General features: G+C 50.1%; 2 protein-coding genes and 1 non-coding gene across 3 annotated transcripts in view; 1 reads left to right on the forward strand and 2 right to left on the reverse strand.

The window, feature by feature from the left end:
• Positions 1–1,715: 1,715 nt before the first annotated feature.
• LOC111813253 (40S ribosomal protein S11-like) lies at positions 1,716–2,134 on the reverse strand. Its single transcript, XM_023703599.1, has 2 exons — positions 2,112–2,134; positions 1,716–1,995 (listed from the first exon to the last, which is right to left on the reverse strand). Exons 1-2 carry the CDS (start codon positions 2,132–2,134, stop codon positions 1,716–1,718), a joined length of 303 nt encoding a protein of 100 aa, XP_023559367.1.
• Positions 2,071–2,157, reverse strand: LOC111813256. The gene has a single exon (XR_002818558.1). It is a non-coding gene; the product is annotated as a small nucleolar RNA SNORD35 (small nucleolar RNA).
• A 3,533-nt stretch (positions 2,158–5,690) lies between these two features.
• Positions 5,691–8,627, forward strand: part of Glul (glutamate-ammonia ligase) — a 6,864-nt gene continuing 3,927 nt past the window's right edge. The window contains exons 1-2 of the mRNA XM_023703600.1: positions 5,691–5,807; positions 8,482–8,627. Coding sequence (XP_023559368.1) covers positions 8,495–8,627 — 133 coding nt within the window. The 5' untranslated portion in view covers positions 5,691–5,807; positions 8,482–8,494. The remainder of the gene's footprint in view (positions 5,808–8,481) is intronic.

Genomic DNA, 8,627 nt, shown 5'->3' on the forward strand with positions numbered 1-8,627 from the left:
GTGTGTGTGTGTGTGTGTGTGTGTGTAGGGAGAGAGAGAGAGAGAGAGAGAGAGAGAGAGAGAGAGAGATCTCATTTTTTGTAATTCAAACTGGGTTTGAACTCACTGTGCTCACTGTGTACCCCCAGGCTGGCCTCAAACTCCTGGGGTTCCTCCTGCCTTGGTCCCCCTCTACCCACTGAACGCTAAAATTACAGGTGTGTACCACTGCACATGGATAAACTTTTAAATAAGCTTCAGTAATGTCTCAGTCAATTGAGAAAACCAAGAGAGACATTGTACCCTTTAAGAATAAAGAACATAATCCCAGATTCTCAAAACAAAGAAAGTAGGCATAGATGATTATATGTATGAAATAATCTCTAAAGACTCCTTCACCCTGGCAATTTGGGGAGGAAGGAACGGCAGCTGAGGATCGGACTTGGGGTCTTGAATGTGTTCAGCCCATACTTGATCACTGAGCTACACCCCCATCCCTCCCAAGTTATGGCAGACAGCCTGCTATACAGCATTTATTTTTGCAGCATTTATTTTGTGTCAATCTAATTCATTCACAAAGAAGGCACACACTGCATGCCCACTATGCACCAGTCACTGGGTGGGCCACGACATCGCATTCTGAAGGAAATTGGCTGATCCCTGTACTCTACACTCTCCAAAGTTGTATGGTATAAAATTTCCCATTTCAGAAGTTGTGGCCCAGGAACTTCATACACAGGCTGAGGAAACTGAGGCAGAGTAACGATCAATGTTCTGTGCAGAAGGAGGAGGACTGAGATGGTCAGGTACAGGCCATCAAGGAAATACAGCCTCTGCCCAAGCACACTAAGCTATGAAGTGCCTCTCTCTTGGGGCTTCATAAAAGTTCCTAGGCTTTAGTTATTTATCTTTTAAGAAAAAACAATGTGAAGATCTAATTGTATGGCTCTAATTTTCCCAATGGAGCTTATTTTTCCTTGTGAGAGAAGATAAACTTGATTCTTCCCAACTTTCCAAGCATTTTCCTAGTAGAGACAAGACATGGGGTAGAGCTCAGACTGACCCAAACTGTCTATCAGAATGTGGAGTGTGGGAAATGGAGTATTCCTTATATTTGAGAGATTTCAGTGAGTGTTCAACACAACCCAAATTGGAAGCCAGGTGTGGTGGTGTATGCCTATCATCCTGGCCGCTCCAGAGGCCCAGGTCACAGGATTTCAAGTTGAAGCTTCATGTAGACAACTTAACAACTCAGTTTGACCCTATCTCAAAGTAAAAAATAAAGAGTTGATGTAGTTTAGTGAGAGACCCTGTGTTCTCCTTTGTTTTGTATTACAGACCAAATCAGAAAAAAACCAAAAAACACAAGCTGGTTGGGAGACAGCTGAGAGTTGAAGGTCAAATCTCCTCTCTGATGAGTACCACACAATCAAGAGATCTAAATACAGCCATTTCTCCCATGCTCAGAGCTCGGTTACTGAAGTATAACTTAATCTTTCCCTGTGTGCAATGAAATTTGGAAACTTGGCCACCTAGAGCTCTTCCCTAAAATATACTTTAAGAATAATGCTGTAAGTTTCTAGAGTTGTTCCTTTTCTTTTTAATCACTTGTATTGGTTCTGTTTAAGATACCCATTATGGTCTATCCTTTTGGAAAGGATTGATGCTGCTTTTTTTTTTTTTTTTTTTCAAGAGTCAAAATAACTTTATTCCCTTTGGAGGGTGGCCAGGTGAAATTAGAACTTCCAGAACTGCTTCTTGGTGCCGGCGGCCTTGGTGACCTTAAGCACGTTGAAGCCTACTATCTTGTTCAGGGGCCTGCCTTCACCTACTGTGACGATGTCACCAATCTGGACATCCCTGAAGCAGGGGGACAGGTGCACCGACATGTTCTTGTGGTATTTCTCAAAGCGATTGTATTTGCGGATGTAGTGGAGACAGTGTGGGTGGATGACAATGGTCCTCTGCATCTTCATCTTGGTCACCACGTCTGGGGGTGGGGCAGTAAGATCATGGCTCACTCAGGCCTTGTTGGAAAAGCAGTCACAGGTATCTCGGGGCACGCTGGGAATCATGGGTCCCCCAATCCTGTTTCTAGCATCAGTGTTGCCAAACGGCTTTCTCAGCAGTACCGTGACAGGCTTCTGAAGACCATCGTGAGAACAGACATCATCAGCCAATGCTGCTTTATAAAAAACCCCAACAAGTTCACGATATGTGTTGGGTTTGCAGGGTACTCCCTAATCCTGAATCTCTTTTGTGTGTCTTATCCTAAGTTAAAGTTCTCACTATTAAATGAAATCATTCATCTATCTATAGGGCAAACTCCATATTCCAAACAGTATGTCATGATGTAAAGGTTGGGTTCATTTAAGCCCTACACTGATTTTGTGTTCCAGTGCATAGCAGCTGTACAGGCCCTGGCAAAGCATTCTCAGCACACTAGATGAAGGGCTTCATACCTGCAGGGGTGGGCCGGTCCTTGAAAAGGCAGAGATGGTGTGAGAGCCCACAGAAAAGCCCACCCATGCCAAGGCCTTCATTTCAGGCAGTAGAACAAAACTGAAGCAATGGAGTTAACCAGGCAGGGTGGCACAAGACTGTAACCCCATTTACTTGAGAGGTTGAGGAAGGAAGACTGAGATCAATGCCAATCTGGACATCCTGGTGAGTTGCTGTTTCAAAAAGAGGAAAGAGAAGAGGAGGGCAGGAGGAAAAGGAAGAGGAAGGAGGAAGGAAAAAAGGAAGGAGGGAGAGAAGGAAGGAAGGAAGGGATGAAGGGAGAGACAGGTGTTCAGCTCAAGCTTCTTCTAGGCTGGGAACACAGTCATTCTCTGTAATGTTGCTCTCCCACTCCGCCCACTTCTGGGGCATAGCAGCTCCACTCAGAGAAAGAGAGAGAGAGAGAGAGAGAGAGAGAGAGAGAGAGAGAGAGAAAATATGACTTCAAAGGACGTGAGATAGTGTTGGCTTTGATACTGTGTGTGCCAAAAGCCTAAAAAGCTCATGGGTTTCAGCATCCTAATGCTCTTTTCATGGCGCACACGTGCGTGCATGTATAAAAAGGAGTGGTGGCAATTCAAGAAAGAAGGGGAAGAACAAGAAAGGGCAGCAGACACCCTGAAGTCTAGTGGATGAAGGAAACCCTTCAGACTTCTTGAAAAGTGCAGCCTGAGTTTCTGGGTGTGAGCCAGTTAAGGACTTCCTTCTGCTTTCTCCATAGTACACTCTTGCCCTCCCCTGGTCAGTCGCTGCATGCATCTGGGTCCTACTTAAGTAAATGTGGGCACAGCCAAGGCGGCAAGCCCTCCTGCCCACTGCTGAGTCAGCGGTCATGTTTTACCTTCCTAACCCTCACAAACGCCGCCCTTGGTCACATGAAAGGATCAAAGCAAATTCACTTCCATTCTCGGAAAAGCAACCCGAAGCACGTGTTCTCTTGATGGTGCCGCTGTCTCGTCTGTGTGGTCGACAAACATTTATTGAACATTCACATGGGATGTTGTTGGGGAATATGGAGACAAAGCCATTGCTCAGATAGGTTCCTTTGTGCAGCAAAGGAACTTGGCACCCACCTGGCAGAAAGGCTGTAAGCTTAAAATCTATGCCCATGTCAGGTGCTGGTGACGATGCATGCAGAAGGCTTTGGTTTATGTTCTGGCAATCTGGCATCTGGAGATCAATACCTTTCCTCTCTTCTGCTTCTTGCTGAACTCTCTGAAGACTCCATCAGAGTCTTTTTGCATATTTGAGGTACAAAAGAACAAATGTCTTCCCTTCTACTTGCATAGGTCTGTTCACTCTGCGACTAGTTCTAAGCCAACTTTCAGTCAAGGTGGAGGATTACAGAGTCATACAAGTATTTTTTTTATGCAAGTATTTTTAATGAGTTACTATGGAGAAAGAAACATTGCAATCTCTTCAAATTATTCTGATCTATCAAAATGATAATTATTAGCCAGCCATAGTGGTGCATGCTTATAACCCCAGCACCTTCGGTAGCTGAAGCAGAAGGCTCACAGAGGATTCCAGCCTGGGCAACTTAGTGATTTAGCAAGGTCTTGTCTCAAAATAAAAAAATAGGGATATAACTAAAGTTCTGGGTTCAGTCTCAAAAACCGGTGTGTGTGTGTGTGTGTGTGTGTGTGTGTGTGTGTGTGTTTTACTATTTTCTAAACATTGTGTTCCAGATACCACTCTTTGACATACACCATATGCCATCCATATGCTGTAACAATAAATTCCTATAAAATGTAAGGTAGCTGTTGCTTTCCCTGTTTGTTTTTATTTTCCAAATTTTATAGGCAAGCAAAGTGAAGTTTTCTGTGGGTATGGAATTTGGCCAACTCAAAGCGGCCACAGGGGATGGTCAGATGGGAAGTTACGTTTTTTCTGACCTGAGGGCTCCCCTCATTAGCCACGTTATAATGCCTCACTGCGTAGCACTGAAATCTAACAAGAAATTTGCAAGGTGCCTTGTCCATTCCAAAATATACCCCAGCTACCTATTTGAATCATCTGAAAGCGCTACAGCATTAAACACATTCAAAAGGACAGCATGTTGACCACAGAAGCCACGTTCTGGGTGTGTGGCCACAGGCAACATTTCTTTTCCATATTTGTGGTACAAAGCATAACCAGAAGAACAAATTTACTCCTTTCCACTTAAAGGCACTGGAAGTGAATTCTTGGGTCTTTAAACAGAAAAATCTCAGAATTTCAAATACCAGGACTCCTGAAAAAACACGCAATGGTGAGACACCATCAAATGGAATTCAGGCACTAAAAACAGAGTGCTCAAAAACAGAGTGGACGGCAACATATGTGTCGCTTGATTTTGTGCACGTGGACGAAGATTTGTCTCAAGGTGGTGTTCACAAACATGCTTCCCCAACCTTTGGAGAAAGGCTGAAAGAAAAGAAAAACTTAATTTTCGAGTGAGCATGCCCTTAAGGAATTAGCCGCCCTTAGGGCTGAGTTTGCACACTGAAACTTCAATTCTGGTGTTTGGCTCTGAAGGTCATTCGGGAGAGACTTTATTTTGCTGATAAGGAAAGGTGCACAGAGAGGTTGAAAAGATTTCCACGGCCTGACCTAGGAGGGGAGGCCTTAGCTGACAAGTCTGATTTTCTGCTGCCCTCCAGAACAGTTTTTACGGAATTTCAGAAACACAGCACTTCGCTTAAAAATGCATTCCCATAATTCTGCTCACTTGCCCAGCCCCCCAGGGAGCCAGGGAGGGGAGCTTCCAGGCCTTGAGCCCAGATCCCTGCAGGCCCCAAGGGCGCCCGGCCTGGCCCCGGCCGCGCGGAGCTCCCCGGCTCCCGCCTCGCGTGGCTCTTCCACACAAAGGGCAGATTCGGTTTCTCTGCTTCTGGATTGCTTGACCAGGGAGGTCTCCTCGCAAACCTAGGCACACGGAGGCGGCGAGGCGGGGGCCAGGCGGCAGTCGCGGGGCCGCAGGCCCGGGCACGGCCTGGGGTGGCGGAGCGCCCGGGGGAGCCGCCCTGCCCCTCCCCCTCCCCCGCGCCCCTCTTTCTTTCTTCCCGGCTCGCCGCCCCGCCCCGCCCCCACCTCCCGGCGCCCGAAGCGCTCCCCGCCCAATGGCCGCCTGGGCCCGTCGGCACCGGCTCCCGGGCCAGCGCTCCAGGCCGCCGCGAGCCAATCAGGGCGTGGGGGGCGGCGCCGGGCGGCGGATAAAGGCAGCGGGTTGCGGCCGCCGGCAGGATTGAGCATGGGCGCAGCGCGGCTCGCGTGAGCACAGCCTCGGCCTCTCTACGCCCTCCTTGCCTCGCCCTCGCGGCTGCCTCGCTCCTGCTCGCTGCCGGGTAAGCTAGCGCGCGGTGCCCGCCGCCCTCCTCGCGCCCCGGCCCGTTCGGTTCGGCCCGCTGCGCTCGCGCACGGCGCGGGCTCGGGTTCCCCCACCCGGGGGTTGGCGACAGGGCGCGCGCGCCATCGCTTGGCCGGGAAGGCGCCGGCGGGGTGATGGTGGTTTGTTTTGATCGCCCCGGGGAGGCGCCGCCCCCAGGCCTGCCTGCGTCCCGGGTGGCGAGAGCCGGGGTCCAGCGGGTCCTGGGGTCCCCGGCGCTGGCGCCTCGCCCGCCCCTGCCCCGGCGCCTTGTGGGGAGCCCCGCTGGGCCGGGGTCTCCTAGGCGCCTGCGTCGGAGCGCGGCTCTAGTCGGTGGCGTGGTCCCGGCCCTCGCGGTGTGACGGAACAATGGAGCGCCGGCCGCTGGCGTGGCCGCGGGGCGCCCCAGTGAGGCTGGGCGGGCAGCAGCAGGCGCCTCGGACCCCCCAGCCTGCCCTGCAGGGTGCAGCCATGGCCCCCTGAGCGAGGCCGGGAGTCTAGGCCGGCCCGAAGGGAGGGCGCCGGCTTCCCGGACGCGGCGGTGGGAAGGGACAGCTTTCAAGGTGGATTACCCCAGCTCCCCCAGGGGCGGAAAGCGGGGATGCTCCCCCGGCCGCACGTCCACAAAGAAAACCCCGGACGAAGGTGAAGACTGCCCCAACTCTTGGGCCGTGAAAGCTCCCACCTGCCTGGCCTTCGTCGCCTGCCCCGGAAACTACGGGGAGAAGACTCAGATCAAGGTTATGAACCTAAACCACCCGCCCGCCAATTGCAGCACCTCCTGCTCCGAGCGCTCCGGGTCCCCCCCGCCAAAGCGCTCCTCCGGCAAACTTCAGTGTATGGAGCCTCGAGAGCCCGAAAGCGAGAAGCACGAGCACAGCTCTAAAAGGAGGAGAGCTAGAGAGGGCAACCCTAACAACGGGGTGCACGCTCTGTGGCTGGGGTGAGTGAGGGGCCGGAAAGAGGACCCTGCACAGCCAGCGGCTGCAGAAACCGCCCGGAATCCCCGACTCCTTCCCTGCCTGAAGTTGGTACCTCCGTGGCAGTGGCACGGCGCACAGTTGGTTACGGTGCACAGGCTGCTGCCTTCCAGTTGGTCCCAACGAAAAATGAAAGATCCACAACCTGTAGTTTGATGTTGGAGTTGAGACAGCTTCCAGTGGACACTGAAGGTTTCAGCAGTTGGCTTGGCTTTTACGCAGAGGTGCAAGGTGGACTGATGACTGGATCTGGTTAGACAGTAGGCAAAGGTGTGGGATTTGACTAGCGAGGTTCCCTTCCCCTTGGGTGAGGCTTTGGGAGAAGCAGTTGTTTACAGCTGGCCAAACATGGACGGTTGCCCGTAGAAACATTGCCACTGTGCTTCACAAGTTGCCCAAGTCGCTAGAGAACAATATGTTCCCTTTCCAGCCACACTGGGCCACGGAGGGCGGGGGATGTTTCCTCTTTTGTTGAGGCTGGTTTTGTGGCTTCAGAGATTCTCTTCTTTCAGCGGTTTGTGACTGTAGCTTGTAGTCTTCAGGCTGTCTCAGAGCTTTGGAAATAGCGATCTTACTGATTCAGAGTGGGAATTTCCCACTAAAAGAGGCTTTCTAAGGGAATCTCAAGAGAGTATTGTCATTTTGGTGCTTGAGTCTGAGCTTTTGTCCTGAAGGGAGAGTTTCATATCATTCCAGTGAAAATTACTAAAAGACTACCTTTGAAACTGACTTGAAACAACTATTTTTAACCACCTTTGTAATGGTAATAGCAAAACCAACCCACAGCTTTTGAGTAAATGTTCTAGCCGACTGGCTTTTTTTCTTCTCCAATCTAAGCTTTGGGGAGGTGTTTTTGTTTTGTTTTGTTTTGTTTTTTTGAGGGTAGTGTGGATCTCCATGAAGACCACAGGGATGAAAGGCTCAGAGGAGACTCAAGGAAAACAATAGCTGTATTTTCTGGATTTTACTTGTATTGGGAGATGATAGACATTTTATCTCTGAATGTTTATTTCACTTCTTTTTAGTAGCTGCTTGTTTCTTAGGAGACAGGGTCACTATGTAAAGGCTGACCTCACACTTCCAGTGATCTCCTGCCTCAGCCTCCTGAGTGCTGAGATTACAAGGGTGTGTCACCATGCCTGGATCATCAGTTTAGTTTTCAAATCCCCTACCTTGGGCTGGGGAAGTAGCTCTGTGGTCTAAGTGCCTGCCTGGCAAGTGCAAGGACCACATGCTGTGCTGGCCCATGCCATGATGGCCACTGGATGTGGTGGCGCATGCCTGTAATCCCAGCACTGTGGGGGCTGAGACAGAGTCTGAGCTGCTGTGTATCAAGACCCTGCACCAAATAAATAATTAAAATGCTCTATATTGGCTATACTGAGGGATAGAATGATCACACTAGTAGAAATTAAAGAATCACAAGAATAGACTCTAGCTTGGGAGGGTGGGATTCTATCTGCAGTAGCTAAGCCTCACAGTGTAAATAGATGAGTTACTACCAGTGCCTTGGTCCTAAGTTCTCTGAAAGGAGAGTAAATAAAAAGGGTATCTTTCGGTGTGTTCATTTCTAAGAGGGGGATTGCCAACTCCCTTTTAGACTGTATCTTAAGCCCGTTCCTGCAGGGGAGCAGTTTAGAATCCATATTGATAAAGCTACTTTTTTCTCCTTAGAACATCTTCCACCATGGCCACCTCAGCGAGTTCCCACTTGAACAAAGGCATCAAGCAGGTGTACATGTCCCTGCCTCAGGGCGACAAGGTCCAAGCCATGTATATCTGGATTGATGGCACTGGAGAGGGGCTGCGTTGCAAGACTC

Source organism: Octodon degus, unplaced genomic scaffold (genome assembly GCF_000260255.1).
Source record: "Octodon degus isolate 3935 unplaced genomic scaffold, OctDeg1.0 scaffold00176, whole genome shotgun sequence".
In the NCBI taxonomy this organism is placed as follows: Eukaryota; Metazoa; Chordata; class Mammalia; order Rodentia; family Octodontidae; genus Octodon; species Octodon degus.

Bases quoted from the DNA above. Each gene is read 5' to 3' on its own strand.
- LOC111813253 (XM_023703599.1), bottom strand. From the start codon at position 2,134: ATGGTCTTCAGAAGCCTGTCACG. The intron at 1,996-2,111 runs GTACTGCTGAGA...GGCCTGAGTGAG, and splicing joins GTCTTCAGAAGCCTGTCACG to CCATGATCTTACTGCCCCAC.